This window comes from Pelmatolapia mariae, linkage group LG12 (genome assembly GCF_036321145.2).
Source record: "Pelmatolapia mariae isolate MD_Pm_ZW linkage group LG12, Pm_UMD_F_2, whole genome shotgun sequence".
Taxonomy (NCBI): Eukaryota; Metazoa; Chordata; class Actinopteri; order Cichliformes; family Cichlidae; genus Pelmatolapia; species Pelmatolapia mariae.
Genome location: NC_086237.1, coordinates 32,106,048 through 32,125,668, shown reverse-complemented (window position 1 = coordinate 32,125,668; position 19,621 = coordinate 32,106,048). Strand labels below are relative to the sequence as shown.

Genomic DNA, 19,621 nt, shown 5'->3' with positions numbered 1-19,621 from the left:
TTTAGACTCATGTGATCAGTGGTTAGACACACTCCTCTAAGGAGTTAAGCAAGACCATAGGTGAAAAATACATCACGAAACTATACAGCGCCAGAAATACAAGAAGATTATATCAATGTTGCTGCACTGATGGCATTACTGCAACAGCACTGACACATTATCCAGCTTGGTAAAGGTCATAGTTGTCATTTTCATGGTATGTATTGTTTTATATCTTTATTCTTATTTTTTATGGGTTATTCAAGGTCAGGGTTGGGTGACTCAAAACACTCATGTAAGGCGATGACTAAACGATATGTTTACAGACTCTGTCTGAAATAAAAAGTTTCCATGATCTTGCTGGTCTGAACACAGTGCAGTATTTGGAAGTAGCACTGCTTTTTCTGATTATTTGATGCTTTATATCGTGCTATAAACACTGAGTTGTATAAAAAAATAAGTACAGTGAGTACGTGTTGGTTTGCACATAAGGAGGTCAAAACCTCAGGAGCACCTACCTCATTGTAACTTAACGCCCTCAAACGACAATGTCACCAGGCTGTTTCTGAAGCTTCTCCTGCTCTGACACGGTTCCAAGGTAGGAGGCCAGGAAGTTTTTATGTGACCTGTAACTACACAAGACTTTAACATTAGTATCAAAAGCCCAAAAAGCTCAGATAAGTGAAAGAATATGCTATTTTGAAAGCCAGGACTGCAGCGCCAGCTACATGGTAATGGTCTTATAGAGATAAATACATTTTATGGTGACATTTTCACTGTCATTTCTATGGGCTGTGCACATAAAAAGCATATGGCTATTTAAGTTTCAGGCTCACAGAAATAAGTCCTACTTTCTCCCTTTTTCTCCAACTGAGTAGTTATAAGTAACCGTGGCTGTAAAGCTTTAATTGCATGACTGCTTGTTTTATTGTGGACAGAGTCATGGACTATTGACTCTGTCCACAATTCAAATAATACCTTTGATTTCATTACATATTGATAAGAAACTGTGATTATGTAATAAATTGCTTGTCATACCATTACAGGAATTCAAGATTCAAAAAAAGTATGAGTAATACAAAAGACCTTACAGCCTTTCTGATAAAACAACAGTGAGGTGACACCGTTGATGGTGCTGTAGGAACAGGAATGACCATTAGAGCTGTAGAAGTCATTTGAGTTGATCTTGGCAAAGTGGTGAGCAATAACTCTAAAGTCTGGGTGTGTTCGGGTGTGTTAATGTACTTTTTGATGTGTCAGTGTGGTCATATGCCAGGAAGTGTTTCTGGCCTGGATATTGGAAGTGTAACCTGTGTTCTGTTGGGATTCATGGGGTGTGGAGGGTTTATTGGATAATCTTCTCTACAATACTTTAAATGTAAAAAAGAAGAAGAAGATTACTTTTTCACAAAATCACCACAATCAGGCTTTGTCTTAATGTTGTTCCAGCTTTGGTGAAGCTGGTCACACTGATAGCAGGTATATTGGGGTCTGATAGTGGTGAGTTTGTGGGGACATTACATTTTGATTTTTCTGCACCTCATTCTCCTCAGTTAACAATGGCGGGTTTATTGCTGTAAAAATAAACACACTATCCCACTATGAGGATTTTTTTTCAAGTTGTAAAGTTGTATTTTGACTGCTTTTACAACTGGGAACAAAAGAAAGATTTAAGTTTACTATTAAGAGTTCCTCAGTGAACTGAAGATGGGTTACTCATGCTAATACAATAAAATACTCGGTTAACCCAGACCTATCTTTATCTAGGAAAAGACAAAAGTTAAATGAAGGCTAAATTTTAAATTTTGGCACCATTAATTAAGGCCAAATTAGAGCCTTTTCTTTTCTTTTAAAATGTTATTATATATAACATATATAACAACTGGCATATTCTGATATATGTATTATGTTAGCACTAATTTTTTCATGTTTGGAATTTTATCCATTTACTTTAAAATCCTTCAGCCAGAAACTAATGCTTTGGTTGCTACAGCCTTACCACCAAATAGTGTGTCTTGTTTTGTGTCTTTTTGTGTGTTTGGCTGTGTGACAGTTTCAAACTCACTGAGCACAGGTCATAAGCAGTATGGCGGTACAACTGATGACTGAAAGAACCACGGCAATGACCACTAAGACTGTCTGCACCAGCTCAGCATTGTTGGTCTCGGTGGGCTCATTTTTGACTGTCCCCAGAGTCTGGATCCCACAGCGCTCTCCATCATAACCCTTCATACATCTGCAGAAAAAAGAGTTAAGAAATCAGTGTGATGACTCAATGAAGAGGCTTTTATTTCAGATATTGATGAGTGTTTGAATGATTTTTTCAAGTTGTTCCAATAACTTGAATCTGTCTGAACCTGCCTATTAGTCACGTTCAGGTGAGGCAGTGGTTTTAATAGTATAATTGTTTTGGGGATTTTGTGTCTACATCATTCATTTTGATGATTGCAAATGATCCCAAACATGATTTAGTTCCGATTCAGTGAAGGCCACATGTTTGTACCAACCATAGAGCTCATATTTTCTCATGCAAAAATACAATGGGGCCAGGACTGTACTTACATACAAACTGGTTCATGCAGGCCGTCTATGTGCTTGCAGTATCCATGAATGCAGTAGCCCAGGTGGGAGGTGTTGCAGGGATCCTCATTGGTCCTGAGAGTGGATGTGTGTCCACTAGTGAAGACCATGTGTTCGGGGTTGAAAGGAGTTGTGCTTTTGCCCTTGTGTCTGTTCCTCCTCTTGTCTTTGACCTTCCTTTTCTTCTTCTCATCTCTGTTGGGATGCAAGTCTGTTGGAGGAAAGGAAGCATCCGCAGTTGTTTAGAGTGCCATTTTAACTCCCTAGACTTAAAGGCTGAAAACATTTTTTTTAATCAATTGAAGTTGTTAAAGTCAAGAGAACTTCACTTTCATACAATTTTATATACTCATCTTTCTTAAAAGAAACAGAGATATACAAATCACACAGTTATATACTCAGATAAAAGATTCCCTTGTACCATGGGAGCTGACATTTTCATCATCTCCTCCTGAAATCACTTCATCTTCCAACTCATCATCATCGCTGTGCAAATTCTGGAGGCCTTCCCCTGAGGCCAGGTCGACAGTCACTCCGACTTGGTCACCTGACTGTGTGGTTGTAGATCCCTGAGCACTTAGAGCACTGCAGACTACAAAAAAAAAGCCAACAGAAATGAATAAGACATTAAATCTACATAGAAATACACAATTAAGTCAAAGTTTACTTCTTTTGATCCAGATCAACATCTTGGATTGTGAAAAACATTCTTTCAGAGCTATAAATAGAAAAAGACGTGAATAGTTGCCGATCTGCTGATAAACTATTTTAGAAATCAGTCTTGGCAGTCATTTTTTTCATTCTTTCCTTTTATTTTCTTACCATGAACTTTGTGTGAGTTACTTTCTTTAGAAATTGTGCTCATATACCTTTACTTCTGACTCATTATTTCACCTTCCTCTGCTGGGAACAATCTTAAACCAGTACAACCAGTCCACATTGAGGACTGTATTGCACCAGTGATGAATAGGATTCAGTGAAAGGATAACGAAGTATTCGAAATATGATGACCTTTCGGTGCGTCTGGTGTGTCTCCTGCACAATGTCTGGTAATAGTTTGGTCTCTAGAAGCGTCTCTGACAAAAAAAATAAAAAAAATCTCTCAAATACCTCTCTCCTCCCTGACAAGTCCTCGCCTGTGGATATAAGTTTTCTCCCCTGACCCATGCCTTGCTGTCATGCCATTTGCATTTCTCTTTTCATTTCAGTCATTTAAACTATCTGCGCACATACAAACACACAGACACTTTTAAGTACAAGTTCAGACTTACCGAAGCACAGGAAACAGGTGAGGATGAGAGGGTTCATATCCCAGGAAGCAAGTGTTTTGTGTATGATAGTCCTGCACTAACGTGTGTGTAAGTAGGTGTCGAAGTGTGTCTTTGTCCCCCGCTGATCGAGAGTGTGCTTTGCTCTCTTCACCTCCACTGGGTGCAGCTTTTATAGACCAACGCCTGCTTCTCAACTTGAAGGAAACAGATGGGTGTGTGTGCACTTGTGAGTGTGTGTGCATGAGGCAAAGAGAGAGCACAGGAGAGAGAGTAAAAAACGTATTGTGCTTGTGTGTGTGTGGCTTATTCATGTGTGTCTAATAATTCATTTGCCCCAGGCAATACATTTTGCACCTCACGTTCTGGTGGGAATAATAAGTGTGGGCGACACTGGGTCACCAAGCACTTGGCTTTTTATCACCTGTTTGGTAACTTTTATTACTTCCGCAGGGCTGCCTTTATATGGCCTTAATTATACCTTCTTTAGTGATAGACACACATACCAGGATATTATAAAGCTTTTCAACATTAACTTGAAAAAAACTTTCTAGGCCATCATGTGTCATTTATTGAATTACCAAAGTGTTGACTAATCTTAGATAGACAAAATCATAAGCAAACCACAAAAGTAAAGTTACTGGGTTCTTAATTGACAGCAACTATACGCACATTTTTCTGTAATCAAGTCATAGCTACACTTTAGTCAAGGTACAAAGATAAAAAATAAAATAAAAAAAATGCTACATTACAGTGAGAGCAGTAAGGGGTCATAAAAAGAGTATCTATGAGTGTTTGTTTCGGTAAGTGGCTTCATAAACATATATGGGCAAATAGGTCATGAAATGGGAATTGTGGCTGGCTTCTAGAAAATACACCTCTGAATGTGTCTTATTTTCTGAGATATAAGAGACTTTTTTAATATAATCTTTTTAAGTACTTGTTACCTGTTTTTATTTATTTGCCTATAACAATGAGCGCTCTCTGTTTTTTTGTTGTTGCGTTTTGTTCGACGGGTTGTAGTTCTGTCTGAATTATTATGTGTGTGTTTTATCAAATTATACTCAGTGTTACTATTTCTGTACACTGTAACTAAGAGGAGACCTTAAGGCTTGGGTGGGGAAGCTGCTCACAAGGGTGTGTTGTTTATGTTGTTGTGTCTGCAGAGACAGGTTGTCCCATCGGTCATACACTAGTGGAATCAAACAATCAAACACAAACCTGCTAGGAATGCAGGGAACTACTCCATCTCATTCTGTAACAATGACTTGGAGCTCCTGGCACGCTTTGTTGAGGATAAACACGCAATGGAATTGTTTGGATATGTGTAATGACATTGAGGATATGAGATATGGATGTGTGGAAAGTCTGACACAAGCCAGGAGAGAAGCACCTCATAACAGCCACCCACAGTAAACACTCTGCTGTCAAGCTAAAGGCACGCAGGATGAAAATTTGAACACAAAAATACAATTAGATGTCTTTGTGCATCTTCACAACACTGTTACAATGTCACTAGCTGCCGATATTGAATATCTACTTTTCCGTTAAAAGCATAATTTCCCATGTGAAGTATTAGCTTAAAGTTTTTTAATGTATATGTACACTGTCGTCTACATACCCAGGAGGAGCATGGTGCCTTTTGTAGCTGATTCAGTTCTCAGTTTATTTAGATCTGCTTCTTAAATTTATTGCCCTAAAGTGGAATTCTTGAAACTTTACCAACTAGTATTAATGGCAGGTAGCAACTCCAGCATCTTCCTGAAAACTATAAATTTCACCTTAATTATGTCTCTCCGCTGAGTGCCCTTAAATGATGTATGTGGTCTTTCAATCTGGAGCCTTAATAGTCGGCATTTCCATCTAGAAAGCGATTCTGTGAGCATAAATGACAGCGAATAATACAAATATAACAGAAACTAAAACACAAACCTGACTTGAGAAGCAAAACAAACGCATACGTGATAGACATGAGACTTGTTTGTTAAAGAACACACGAAGATGCAGCTTAGTGGGGCTTCCCCCGTTGTATTACTCACTGCATGAGTAGCCTACTATTACTTATGCAATAATAAGTAATAGCACAGTGCAGGGATTAGAGCAGCAGTTCCTGAATTTCGAATATCTTTATCCACGGGTTTTATGTTTAGAACAAAATGGCCACCACAGAGTGGGTGTGTTTGTGGGTCATCGCGTGTGTAAGCGCATGCTAATGTGTTTTTAAGTATGTCTTAACAGAGCAGCAGCTGCAGGTGAGTTAATGTTTACGTGTCATCGTCGCTGTTCATTGGTATACAGAACGTATAAAACGGATCCAGGCGAGGTGTTAAAATGGATCATTGGCTCTGGTTGAGTGTTAAATGAAGCTATTGATTAACTTGACATCTGACAAGGCACTCGGTAGGTCAGATGATGACCACAGACATGCATATTTATTTGGATTTAATAGGGATGGTTTGGATGCACACAGTACACGTAACTTGTAGTCATTTGTCAGTCTTTTATTAGACTCAAATGAAGAACAACTCAAAGGAAAGCTTTTTGGAGATGGCGTTCTCAGAGTTTTATCAGAAGAACCAAGGCTCTTACCACCTGGTTTCCATTTGCAAAGCATTTCTGTGCCAGACTCACAGAAGGAAGCAGAAGTGCAAAAGCCAGCATCACCATCAGCACAGCAATGTTTCCCCTGGTACAAGTCCAGATAACACTGCCCAAGGAAGATTATTTTGCAAACTGTACAGCAAAAAGTATTCTTACATGTGTATAAAATGTAAAGGACAAAAAATTTGAAAAGAAAAATTAAATAAATGAAAAAAAAAAACAATACATATCAATATATAGTAAAGACAGATATTGATGACATGTAAGAAAAATGTGAAGACTGCAGGAAGGCTTGAGAAGAATTTGAAGTCTCACCGCTGCAGCCTTATGACCTGAAGAATGAGTGAAGACATTGAAAGATACAAGAATAAAAAAAAAAAAAAAAAAAAGTAAAAAAAATAAATACTTTGTAGCTTCAAACACAGACAGAGATTGTAGAGTATATAAACATTACCAACTGAACTTATAAGAATGAGGAAACCTTCACACTACACAAAGTTTCAAGCGTTAAAGCTCAAAACTTTACACTCATTGGCCAATTTAAAGTAACATCATCATCATCATCACAGTAATAGTGGCCATTTTGATACTTGTGCAAGACAAAAAAATGATATCTAATAAAAGCTAAAAGCTAGGCACAAGCATAAATTAAAGGCAAAGTTCAAACCACAGTGTAAACAGTCCTAATCTGTATTTTAGGATGTTAAGTCAGAGTAGACAGGACTGGAAGACAAACATGTTTTCTTTAACCAGTTCTATTTTAGGATCTCGAAGGTTGATTCAAAAGATAACGCAGCCTCACTGAACCACAGAAAAGCCTTTCATATTCTAAAATTAGACTTGCATTCTAGCAAAAAACAGAAATCCCAAAGCGAGGAAACTACATTATTATATTGATTATGATCAATTCTGCTAGTTATCAGCAAATTCGGAGCAACATTTTTTTTTTGTTGCGTTACAAGTTACTATAGTTACCGCTTCACAATTGTTTATTTTCCATTAATTTTTCAGTATCGTGTGGGCGGTGTCACCCACAGAAACTGTTTTTGTGTGCCTAACTATTCATCTTTTCAAACTGAGTAACAGGTGCCGCAACTTTAGAACCAGTGCAGCTGGAAAACAATCCCACCGCACACAAAGCTGACCATTTTAACCCCTTTGTGGTGATCTGCCTGCTTGATAAAGCCACGTGACGTACAGTGTAAAGGAGGCAGGAACAATTTATTACGCTAGTCACTGAACTGCCAGGATGTTCTTGATATGTTGAAATTTTCATTTAGAAAACTGGGAGAAATCTTGATTTGTCTTTTCCAGCAGTGGATGCTGCAAGAGAGCGTGAAATGCTCTAAGCCATCTCGACTCCTTTGTAACCCTGCCGCTTCAGCTGACGTCGAAAACTATTCTTCTTATACCTACAAAAAGAACACATATTGATTTTATTTCAAAATACACAAATCCTGTCTCGGTGATATAGCATTTCACCATTTCATGCTTTAATATAACCAACACTGAAGGTTGAGGAACTTGAAATGGGATTTTGGTCATAGCCGTTCTTTGTGGTTTGGTGCGTGTGCATGGAGCAGGATGCTGAGGACAAGATTTTATTTCATGAGCTTCTATATTTAAAGTAAAATGTAGATCTGTAGGTTTAGCTGTGGTGTCACGAATACCCTCAGAGTTTTAGTGGTAGACTTTTAGCAGCTTAATATGCAGGCTACTTTTGACATATTCCATGGAGACAAAATGTTATTATTTTCTTTTTCATATGTACTGCTGCAACAAAGCTCATATTCAACATGGCTTCAAATGAGGTCAGCTTATGTTAAAATAATCCACATGAGCCAAAAGTCTGTTTCTTTTCTGCTCTGGGCTCCTCTTTGTTCTCAGCGTTCAGTTTTTGTAAGAAATCTCATTGCTTTAGTTTGAGGCCTACTAAGTAACCACACGTATATTCACATTCATTCACATACCAAAGCCTTACCATCTGCAGAAAAAGTACAGAGCTCCAGCCAATCCAATAATCAGCAGAATCATGAAGAAAATGATGATAATTATTTGCTTTTCACCTTCTGGCCCCAAAACAAGTTCCAGTTTCTCACACCTGGAACCAATGAAGCCTGTCTCACACCTGCAACACAAACAGACGAGTCATGCATAACTACTCATGATGACAAAGTAGCACAGATTCACTTACCCACCCACATAGCCACGTGTGACAGCCCTCTGCCATGGCCTGCTGCTTTTTCTGTTTGTCCCTGTGTGTGTGCAGGTTCCTGGTAGGTGGGGTTAATCAGTGTAACTGAGAGCACCTGGTCAGTCTCCCTGGAGCATTTAAGAACTGGCTGTCTCAGCGCTTGGGCTCTCTTTCTTATCGCTCCATTTATCCAGCACTATGTTATTTGTTTGTTTGGCTTTGGCCTGGTTCTTTTAGGTTTTACACCACATGGCAGTATGCATCCTGAACATTCAATCACCCATCCAACTACTGACACGCCGATTGATAGCAATGATTGACACATCTCATAGAGTACTATGTTTTTTTAGTGTGTAAATTTTGGTTTGAGTGGTGTTCCTCCCATTATTTGTCATGGCCCTTGCACATACACACACACATACACACACACGATCGTACTTGCAGTGGTGTTCATTGATGTCCACAAGCAGTATGCACTGGCCGTTGTTCAAACAGTAGTTGTCATATGCGCTTTCACAGTTCTGCATCGACCGCTTAACCACATGCTGTTGCTTTTCTCCCTGACCTGAAACAAACAACAAGCCGTTGGAAACTTTTCCTAAAAATAAGACCTGCATGAATCTGTGTACATAGACAGTGCTGTTACTTTTTAGTTGAACTGTGTCTTATTTATTTACTAGATTTGAATATTCTCCATTTGTTTTATCTAAATAATTTACTTCATTTTGTCTTAATTTTAATGTAAAGGGCTTCTGAGGGTTATTATATCATTTCTATTTAATAATTATATATTAAATGAAGTAAGTAGTATTTTAGGGCTGCATCTATCATTTAATATTGACAGTTAATGCCATTAATCAATCATTTTATCTATGAAGTATAAAGAAAGTAACATTTATCTGTATGGTTTTATTGTGCTCAAGGTGATATCACATCCTAACAGTCAAAAATGCAGATATAATCACCTTATTTTAACTCAAGGAAACATTTAAAAACCAGAAAAACAATAGCTGACTAATTGTATAACACATCCTCATAGCCCCCACTTTGTTTCAACTCCAGGTGCTCAGTGTTTCATTTTAATTTTGAATTCTTCTGACTATGCTATAAAAAGGCAGATAAAATGTCTTCACAGCAGCTGTAGAAGTGAATACCTGCAGGCAAAGAAGCACCATCTGCAGACGGCACTCTGGGTGATGCACTCTCGGTGAGTACATACGGCCAGATCATCATGACACCTGTCAGATAAAAACAAATCCTCGTTATTCACACTGGATATAAGTCTGATATGAACAATGAGCTACACAAGCCCTTTGTAAGAGTTTTTTCCTAAAGAATGCTGACCAATAGTATTTTCTAATTACTAACAACTACTACTACCTAATTACTAAATTAAGAATAGCTGGTCAAAAACTTTTCTGTGCACCTTTAAGGTGAAGTTGCCACTCCCTGTCCAGGGTAACAGACTTTCAGGTGTTTTTATTTAAGTGTTTGCAAGGCCTTGAGAAGGTAAAACAATTAAAATAGTCATTTGAAAATTGAAATTTTAAAAATTATATTTAACCTAATCCAGTTTATCAGTAAATGGTATAGTTTTGCATGCAAACACAGACTTTCACAGCTGCAAATGTTATTTTGACTTGCAGAGAAGATACGTACAGTCAACAGCAATATGTTTCATGATTTTTTTTATTATATGTAGGAACGACTGTTCCTTTAATTACTCCACAACAACCCAAAATGATTCATGTTTTTGTTGGTTTTGCTTAGCATTCTCTGCAGGGTGTACCCAGCCTCTCACACAGTGAAAGCTGGCAAAGGCTCCAGCCCTGAAACCTGATTTGGGAAGACGGTTAAGAAAAGGGATGAATGAGTTTATTTACATAGCACCAGCATTAAAGAAAAATTCAGAAACTGTAAATATGAGGGGGGATAAAAGAAACTGTGAGAATGCCTGTCAGTTTTAGGCGATAACAAGAAGGTATAGCTTGTGTTACCTGGATCAAATACCTGTACTAGCCTGCACAACTTTATAATGGACAGCACTAGAAGCCGCCCACATTCCAGCAGACAGGATGCAAAAACACATCAAACAGAATGCAAGATGTGTCTAGTTAGGACTGGTTATGAATCTGGTAATACTCGCCATAAAATCGCTCCCTATCTGTGTTTCTGTTCCTGTCTGTTGTTATGGCTGCAGAGGTATTTTTCTCTGTTTTCAGTTAGAGAGCTCAGGGTGGTTGTTGGGTGTTTCTGACATGGCTGACTGGTGTAAAGTAAATGATGGAAGTGATGAAGTAGCTTTCCCGTATTACTAATTAATCACTATTAATCAGATCATTTATATCATTAGCCAATGACTCACTCTAATTGCACATTCCTAGCATCCAGCCTACCTCATGACATTAATTGAGGTGAAAATAATTGTATTTTTCCAAAATTTTACATGATACGTTTATACATAAAAATGTGACTCTTTCTTAGCTGGTGTTTAGTTTTAAATTATTATTGAAATTTTAAAATTTTAAGACCACAATATAAAATATTTAACTTTAGTCACAGACAACTACATCTTGACTTTATTATTAAAAATATACTTTTTAGATCTCAGTATCAGTAAAATAAGTGAAGGATCGGACAAAGGAGTATAATTTAAATTTGCTACATTGTTTCCTTCCTAAGTTTGTTATACTTTGTTGTGCAAAGAGTGAATGTGAAATGGAAAATGACATACTTTCAAATAATAAATCATTTGCCTGACCTAATAGCCAACACCCTTCAGCCTCCCTTAGGCTCTACAGATACCACAGAGTATCATTTGCCTGAAAAACTTTGGATGGTACTGTAATTACTTTTAGTCCAGTGGTTTTTGAACTGTGGGCCCCACCAGTGGGACATAAAGCCACTGCATGTGTGGCATGCATAGCCATGCAGGAAAAAAAACTGAGGTAAATCAATGAAATAAAAGAGTTTTGCTCGTATTATTTAGGTTACCACGATTTCATATACACACTAGATCCCTTTTTACTGATATTGACTGACCAAAATTGATTGGAATGGAAATCACGTGAATTTTATTGAATTTTTAAACATTTTTGGCTGATTTGGGGCATGCCAAAAAAGGGTTTTAGAGACACTAGGAGTTAACTCAGCTTTTGACTCAAGTGCCAAATACCAGTTTAAAAGTCAGTTTGGTAAGAATGCCAAAATATTAGCAGCAAAAGAAATCTGAAGATCAACACTAAAACTACTCTTTTTAAATTTAAATGCTAGATTTTAATGTTATATTGCGGTGATTATGCTTTTAAGCTTTGAGTATGAATAAAGAAATCATTCATATTAGCTGCATCTTACACCAAGACATATCTAAGATGACATATCTAAGATGACATATATAAGATGACATATATAAGATGCAGTAGAAATAGCATGTGGACTTTGTACTTAAAGTCTTAATAATGAAAGTAATCATCAGTATGGAAAGTTATTTTATATAACTTAACATCGTATCACCTTATTATCTTTTAATAGACCTTATTCTGTTCAATTTTCAACTGCTATCTGCTATTAACATCTATAACACCATCAGAATCAGTCAAACCCAGAAGGATAGCAGCATATTGTACTGGTACATGGTACTTAACAGATGTATTAAAATGAATTTCAAAGTAAAAACAACAGAACTCCAGAAGTTTATATTCTCAACACGTTGTTATTAAGGGGGTTTTGTTTTGCTTTTTCCCCAAATCATCAAATCATGATTTGCACATATAAGGTGACCAGCTTACAAACTTGCATTTTTTTTTAACTAAATTAGCTACCCTCTATATCAAACTACATCAGCTAAAGTGCAAGTACTCTACTTGTAGCCTACTACAAATTAAAAATACATACAGATAAAGTCAGACTGCGTACCCAAATGGGTACACGCCCACGTCAGCCTTAATGAAATCTTGCAGTATGGAGTCACTCACTGACGCTGTTAAACAGTGTTCCCGTGGCTACAACCATTAGTAACTGCATTTAGTTATTTTTTAGTTCAACATTCCGTTCCAGTAGATGCAAAGTTTAACTTTGAAAAGCTTTTCGTCTATTTAAAGGGGATCATCGCTCCGGGTTCCTTGGGATGACTTAAATTCAGTCCATACCTGAACAGACCTGCCATTCACCGTCAACTCGTCAAACTCAAACAATGAATGTCAGTAAAAATAATATTCAAGACTTCAACATTAAGAAAAGCACACACACTTTACCGATAATTGACAGGAGCACTGACAGTTTGCTGATCCCCATCTCAGTCGATAGTTCGCTGGTAGGACGAGCAGGACGAGTAATAACTGTCAGGTAAAGGTGCAGGTGACGTTTCTTTTGAAAATAGGAAACCAGTGGGCTTTTACTTCTGCGGTTTGGGTGTGGTGTCAGACTCATGTAATTTAGATAATTTCACCTCTCAGCTGTTTCAATGAAAGGAAAGGACAGACCCGAGAATGTCTGTACTTACCGGTTTCCATAAAACAGGAGTTTTTATTGTTGATAATAAAAGGCGGATTGTAATAGAAAAACAATATTTTGGCGAAATTTTCAGATAACTGACTAAAGCTAATAACAGCACAATAAAAAAAGCCCCAATCAAAGTGACTTTTTATAGATACATCTATTTTTTTTATGTAGATCGATAAATCGCAGCAGAAAAAAACCCCACTTATAATATGTTGTTCTTCTGCAGTCTGGCTCTTGCTGCGTTTGTAAGTATCATTATCGACAAAAGTGTGGACACAGTAAAATATAAGCTAAACAAAAAGCTGTCAGCAAACCATTTAAATCCCATATAATTTGAAAAGTAGTAGAAAGACACCCTATGAAACGTCCAAACTGATAGAAGCTTATTTGCGTGAGTGGAAAATTGTTCTGTAACATATAGCGCACATGGCATACACTGTAAAATCTAATTAGTTCCCAGAACTCAAAAAAATTATGGAAACTCGTTGCCTCAAAAAAATTGAGTAAAGCTTAGCTAAAAATGACTAAGTTAGGACAACGTATTTATTTTGAGTACTCTGTACAAGCTCATTTGTTCCCAGAACTCAAAAAAATTGGATCAAGTTTACGTAAGATGACCAAGTTAGGGCAACTTACTCATTTTGAGTACACCCTACTCAAAATGTACACAGCCGTGTTAGTTCCCAGAACTCAAAAAAATTATGGAAACTCGTTGCCTCAAAAAAACTAAGTAAAGCTTACTTAGGATGACTGTTAGGACAACTTATACATTGCAAGTCTGCAGTATTAAGAATAACTTGATATTTCTGACTTTCTGACAATACTAATTGTTTACCTACTGACAAACATTTCAAGTTCAACTAAATGAAAAAACAATTTGTGGTACCATGAATATCATTAAAAATAATTAACAACACTTTTGTAATGATGTTAAAATGAGCACAACTTTTATTTTCAAACACAACAAAGTACAACAGCCAACATACTGGACACTGTTCTGCTGAATAAAAATGATATTGCCATCACTGTTATAATCTTACAACGAAACAAAGTCTTAGATGTAATTATTCTGAAAATAAGTTTAGGCCTACCACAAGTTTGTTTTGTACTTACACTATTTATATAATCAACATAAAATATTTATTGTTCTGTCACAAGTGCAGTCTCTAATTTAAACAACACATTCGTTTTTCATTCCAACACAGGAGCTGGAATGTTGTAATATTTTAAGGATGGCTTGTTTCCAGTCCAGGTATTACTGCCTGAATGACTATCATGGATCGAGGTGATCCAAATGTAAGTGCAGAAGAAAGTCTTTAACTTCCCTTAAGTACAGTCGCAGTGGATGTGGGTTGGAGATGCAATGAGCTTGAACCTGCAGGCGACCATCTTCACTGACCACACCATCTGTGATGGAGGACTCATCTCTCCTGGTGTCCTGCAAGCAAACAATCATATTTTTTGGAACATGAACTTAATTGCTTTCTTAAAACATTTTTTCTGCATTTGGTATAAAACAGACTCCAATTTAGACAATCTCAGGCTCCCTCCCCGCCGGAGAGGTGACATTCAATGTCCCAAATTGTCAGTCTGGATAGCCCTGACCACCACCCAACATACAATATTGTCATGAAAGAATAATTTTAAAAAGGTCTATGCAAACATGGGCAATAACTTTCATTCTAATGATGTGCAAAATGATTTTGGGCACAAAACAAATTTTGCTGTTAGAAAACTTGCAGACTTCACTATATACAGTGTAGACCCTCTAAACTAAGTTTGGGGGATGTGATCTTTCAAGAAGTGCAGACCAAACTGTTGTTGTTTGTTTACTTACACAGCATGTCTTGCAGAATTAACTGGAGTCACAGCAACAGCACAGTGCAGTCATATCTCAAGTCTAATAACAGAAGACAGGAAAAGATCAGTAAAGAAACAACTTCCCCAAACCAAAGCACAAACAAAACAATAAGTAAGACAGGCTGATCTAAAGTATGATTAAAGTTCAGCCTGTTTAATATAAATGTCACTGACAGTTGCTAATATATTGGAAAACCAAAATACTTACCACTGAGTTGATGTCTTTCTGTCCAACAACAGGAGTGCTGGTCCCGAGCCTCAAAGACAGTAAGAAGCAAGCAGAGGGAGAAAAAACAGAACATTTTTCAGAAACTGATTTGATCCTAATGGCTGTGCAATCATTGTAACATAGAGTTCGCTTATGATGTTAAATAAAGGCTAGATTTGACATTAATAGATGCCACAGATGTTCTAAAGCTGCCACAAAGCATGAAAAAATAGACGTCTCCGAAAACGTCGGAGCATTTTTGCAAATATGTGATGTCTTGATAAATCGAGCAGATATTTGAAATTTACACAGCTACATTCTTGCCTGAAAATATCTTAAAAGTTTATTTTGTGACCCAGAAAAAGTAATACGTTTTTCAGCAGTGCTCCTCCGCCATTGCCGCGCTTACAAGTGCGCACAGGCTCCGACAACCGTGGCCGACAAATGCGATCCTCTTTTTCACCAGACTACCCTTTCTGGGTCACAAAATAACCTTTTAAGATATTTTCAGGCGAGAATGTAGCTGTATAATGCTCAAATATCTACTTAATTTATCAAAATATCACATATTTGCAAAAGTGCTTCCACGTTTTCGGAGAGCTCCGTTATCCACCCCCCACACCCACACCCACCCCACCCCTAACGGCTGCACCTCCCAAAGAATTTTGTCTGGGCTCTTATCTCACTTATTTATTTCAAACAATCAACAAAAGAATTCACCGACGTAGTTTTATGTAAGGTTTTTAAGGCTGTGGTGTTAATTTTTAAGTAACATGAGCCCAGCGGCAGCAGCAACGCTAGGCTAACACTAACTAGCTAGCAAGATTATAAACCTGGTGCTAAACTAAGAGAAGCCACAAAATCAGTTTGAATAAGAGTAAACATTTACTCACCAAGTCAGTAAAGATCCACAGCAATGACAACAATAATATCTCCAGGTTTGCTCAATATATTCCATAACAAATGCTGGCGCCATGAACATGCGGACTGATCCGGGAGGGAGGAGAACGGCAGTCACGTGGCATTTTCAAAACACATCTTTCATCCTTCCGCCCTGAGAAGCAAAACTTCCAGCTTACTTAGTTTTTCTAAATTAGGACAACTCAAATTAATCGAGTTTATCAGCATTTTTGCATAAAAAGTACTGGTAACTTATTTAAATTGAGTTCTAATAACAAATTGATAAAAATTGAGTTCAGCCTATTTAATATTTTTAATTAAACACAATATTACATTTTACAGTGTAGGTAACTGGGTACATATGTGAAGGCTGCATTATAAATATATTGCAAATATATTATCTGGAGTAAAGGAGTTAGGTGGTACACTGATCTGGCAGATGTCCAGGCCAGGTCGCCTGTTTGAACATTTATTAGCTATGCAGTCCAAATATAGTTTTATTCTTCATTTTCTTTTTCCTGTTCTCGTATATTAATCTCAGCATTAATCACGGCTAATTAAAATTACCGAACTTTTCTTATACCCTTTACTGTACTTTGGGCTTATTTACTCCGTTTAAGAATAGGACCAGTTTATCATCATATTTCATGGCTAAAATATGCCGTTCAAGCATGTTTAGCCTTTCACAGCACCGTGTTACAAGTTAACGTGATGTTTAATTATACTTTGGGCAGCCTTTTTAGGCTTAATAAATGGCTCATTTACAGTTTGTCTGGGGATCAGTGAGCATTATCGTTTCAAAAGCTTAATAAGTGAAAATCAAACAGGCATTACGCAGTTTTAAAAATTCTTCTTTACCTTATCAAAATGGTAATGGAGTATCTCCTGTCAAATGTTTGGCACGCACAATTATCAAAGCAAAAATATATTTATTGTAAAAAAGGCTGTAGCAAAAAGTGAAATTCAAATAACACAAATATCTTTTGTAATTAATTAAAAAATAAACTTTAAATACAACAAAATAATAATTTATAATAATTTACTTAACATAATTTTGCAATAAATATATACAATTTTTCATTCTTATTCTTTACATGAAAATAAAACAATCATTAAAAAAGAATTAACGTTAGATTTGATAGAGCTTGCTCTTTCCTTGTTAATAACCTCTTGCAACAGTCAAGTGTTTCCATTTAAATGTTGTCAAAGGGAAATTCTTTTCTCTTTTTTTTTTGCTTTTTATACATCATATTATTTGTTTTGTAGACTTGCAAATGATTCACTCTTATGAAATGCTGTGGTTTGTCTTTTCTTGAAAGGGGAAATGCTGAAGATGGTGGTGCATGAGCAAATGTGAGCTGCAGAGTTCACACTGAGGTCTTAGCAGGTACATATTTTATTGGCACCGTCGATTCTGTACACCTGAAAACAGAAACACAAAAACAACATCAGAAATGGAACTGCCACTATTCCTGCATACTTTATTACACCGCGAAAACCTGTGGATACTCACCTCTTGTAGACAAAGAAGTAAAATGCGATCGCCAGAAATATGATGAGTATGAACACCCCAAAAATAATGCCAATGACTTGCTCTACATCAAGCAAAGTAACACCACGAGTTGGTTCCACAAACATGCAGCGTGGCCCGCTGTACGAGGGTTCGCAGCTGCAGATCGGAGAAAATATGTGAGCGCATTCCAAACGTGAACATGAACAAACACGAACACGAGAAGAATTTCATACAGATCATTACTAACTAAATCCACTGTGGATACTGTCTGATACTGCAGAACTTACATGCAAGAAGGTTTGTCACTGTCTTGCGGATACATGCACTTGCCACCGTTTACACAATAAGAAGCATGCTCGCTCCTACATGGCTTGTGTAAAGGCAGGACTTGAGGCAACTCCATGCTACCTGCAGAGAGGGAGAATAAAACAATCAACATAAACAAAAATTTAACAGAAATATATGACTTTAATTATTCATTCTTATTATTAATTCCTTGATTAACAGGCGGCACAATTTGACACCGGTCTTCTGCAGATAAGCTTCAGTTATAAGACCGTAAATCTTGTGCGCACAACTTAACAAGCATATATCGTGACGTCATGGGGGACATTTGGGGCTCTGTAGATTTCATATATGTCAGGGATAAAGCACTGTAATGCCATGTGTCTTCACCGTCACAAAACTCAAACTTAAAACACTCACTGTTGCTAAACTGAGTGGTCAGAGATGAGTTTGACAGAGGCGTTGCTTTGGTCTGGAGATTATCATTCACCACTGCAGAATGTCCTGCTGCAGCCAAAAGCAGCAGCACCGTCACTGCCGGCAGAAACGCTGTAAAAAAAAAACAGAAAAGAAAAGAATAGAAAAAATAAAATATATAGATTATTTATTTTTACTCTATGTAGCAAAGCATTTTTCAGTTTTCCTAACAAGTTTCTTCCTTTACTATTATCATTTATACATAAAAATACTGAGGTTAAGTTTAATAACCAAAAGGTTTTTTCTTTTTCTTTGTTTTGCTTCATGGCTATATCACAGAATAAACTGGAAACTTACGTTTCTCCAGGTACGTCTGTCTTTGTGTGACCATGTTGTCCTTTGGTGATGTGATGTGTTCAGCTTCTGCCTGCACAGGTGTGACCAACAGGTCTGCGCTGAGCTTATTTATCCAGATTTTCACAGCCAATCAAAACACTGAAGGCTTTTTTTTCTTTTGAAAAATGAAAAGTATTTCCTTTTGAAACTCGACTTGAATCAAGTCATTTACTTCATAGGCATGCAGAGACAAAGCCTATGGGGGAGGCACGAGATCCCCAGAGGCAAGTGCTTCTGAAGAGCACTGGCTGGGTGACTTTCAATCAGTTTCACAGTCCAGTAAAGTTGCTTCACTGACAGCGGATGTTGGGAAATCCTCTCTTTTTTCATCGGCGTGATCACAATGGAAGCTTTATTTTTCTTTGGCCTCTTAACACATAGAGACAGGTTACAGCACATTAGAATTAGATGTAATTAAAAGTTTTATCAAAAAATTTAATAGGAGGCCAAGCATTTCTAGATGAACTCTTCAATTATGTGTTTACTGTTTTTGTTTGTTTTTTTGCTTTTTGTTTTTTACTATCACCTTAAGGAGGTGGCTCCAAAGTGATATGGTTTACACTTTCACCTGACAACTGAACAACCGCTTCATTTTGGGGAGAAAACACAAATCCTTTGGGGGTTGCATAAGGCAGGGCGTCCAGCACTGCAAACTGGTGTGGAGCCACCATTGTATTTTACTGTCCCACAGCTACCTGAAACAGCTTGTACTTAACTTAACTTGTACTACATAAAGATAATGGTGAACTATTATCTTTGAAGAATAAATGTGGGTCATGGCTCTGTTTAATAGGGAAAGTAAGAGCATTTCCACATTAATTCAAGCAGCTTAACAAAACCACTAATCAGTGAGGCTAATCAGAGGAAACAGCCTAACTGGACACATCAGGGTAAGAAGAGAGGCAGATGAAGTGATGCAT

At 37.2% G+C, this 19,621-nt stretch overlaps 3 protein-coding genes and 1 long non-coding RNA gene across 4 annotated transcripts; all 4 read right to left on the bottom strand.

Moving 5' to 3' along the window:
* Positions 1-517: 517 nt before the first annotated feature.
* areg (amphiregulin) lies at positions 518-3,867 on the bottom strand. Its single transcript, XM_063488832.1, has 5 exons — positions 3,831-3,867; positions 2,990-3,151; positions 2,542-2,770; positions 2,045-2,215; positions 518-611 (listed from the first exon to the last, which is right to left on the bottom strand). The coding sequence occupies exons 1-5, from the start codon at positions 3,865-3,867 to the stop codon at positions 518-520; spliced, it is 693 nt and encodes a 230-aa protein (XP_063344902.1).
* A 3,906-nt stretch (positions 3,868-7,773) lies between these two features.
* Positions 7,774-9,855, bottom strand: LOC134638323 (proepiregulin-like). Its single transcript, XM_063488831.1, has 4 exons — positions 9,777-9,855; positions 9,061-9,187; positions 8,410-8,556; positions 7,774-7,840 (listed from the first exon to the last, which is right to left on the bottom strand). Exons 1-4 carry the CDS (start codon positions 9,853-9,855, stop codon positions 7,774-7,776), a joined length of 420 nt encoding a protein of 139 aa, XP_063344901.1.
* A 4,199-nt stretch (positions 9,856-14,054) lies between these two features.
* Positions 14,055-16,364, bottom strand: LOC134639330 (uncharacterized). Its single transcript, XR_010095339.1, has 4 exons — positions 16,084-16,364; positions 15,191-15,239; positions 14,960-15,022; positions 14,055-14,560 (listed from the first exon to the last, which is right to left on the bottom strand). It is a non-coding gene; the product is annotated as an uncharacterized LOC134639330 (long non-coding RNA).
* A 1,029-nt stretch (positions 16,365-17,393) lies between these two features.
* epgn (epithelial mitogen homolog (mouse)) lies at positions 17,394-18,702 on the bottom strand. The gene is made up of 5 exons (XM_063490738.1): positions 18,663-18,702; positions 18,309-18,437; positions 17,891-18,011; positions 17,604-17,759; positions 17,394-17,512 (listed from the first exon to the last, which is right to left on the bottom strand). Exons 1-5 carry the CDS (start codon positions 18,694-18,696, stop codon positions 17,458-17,460), a joined length of 495 nt encoding a protein of 164 aa, XP_063346808.1. The 5' UTR covers positions 18,697-18,702; the 3' UTR covers positions 17,394-17,457.
* Positions 18,703-19,621: the final 919 nt, after the last annotated feature.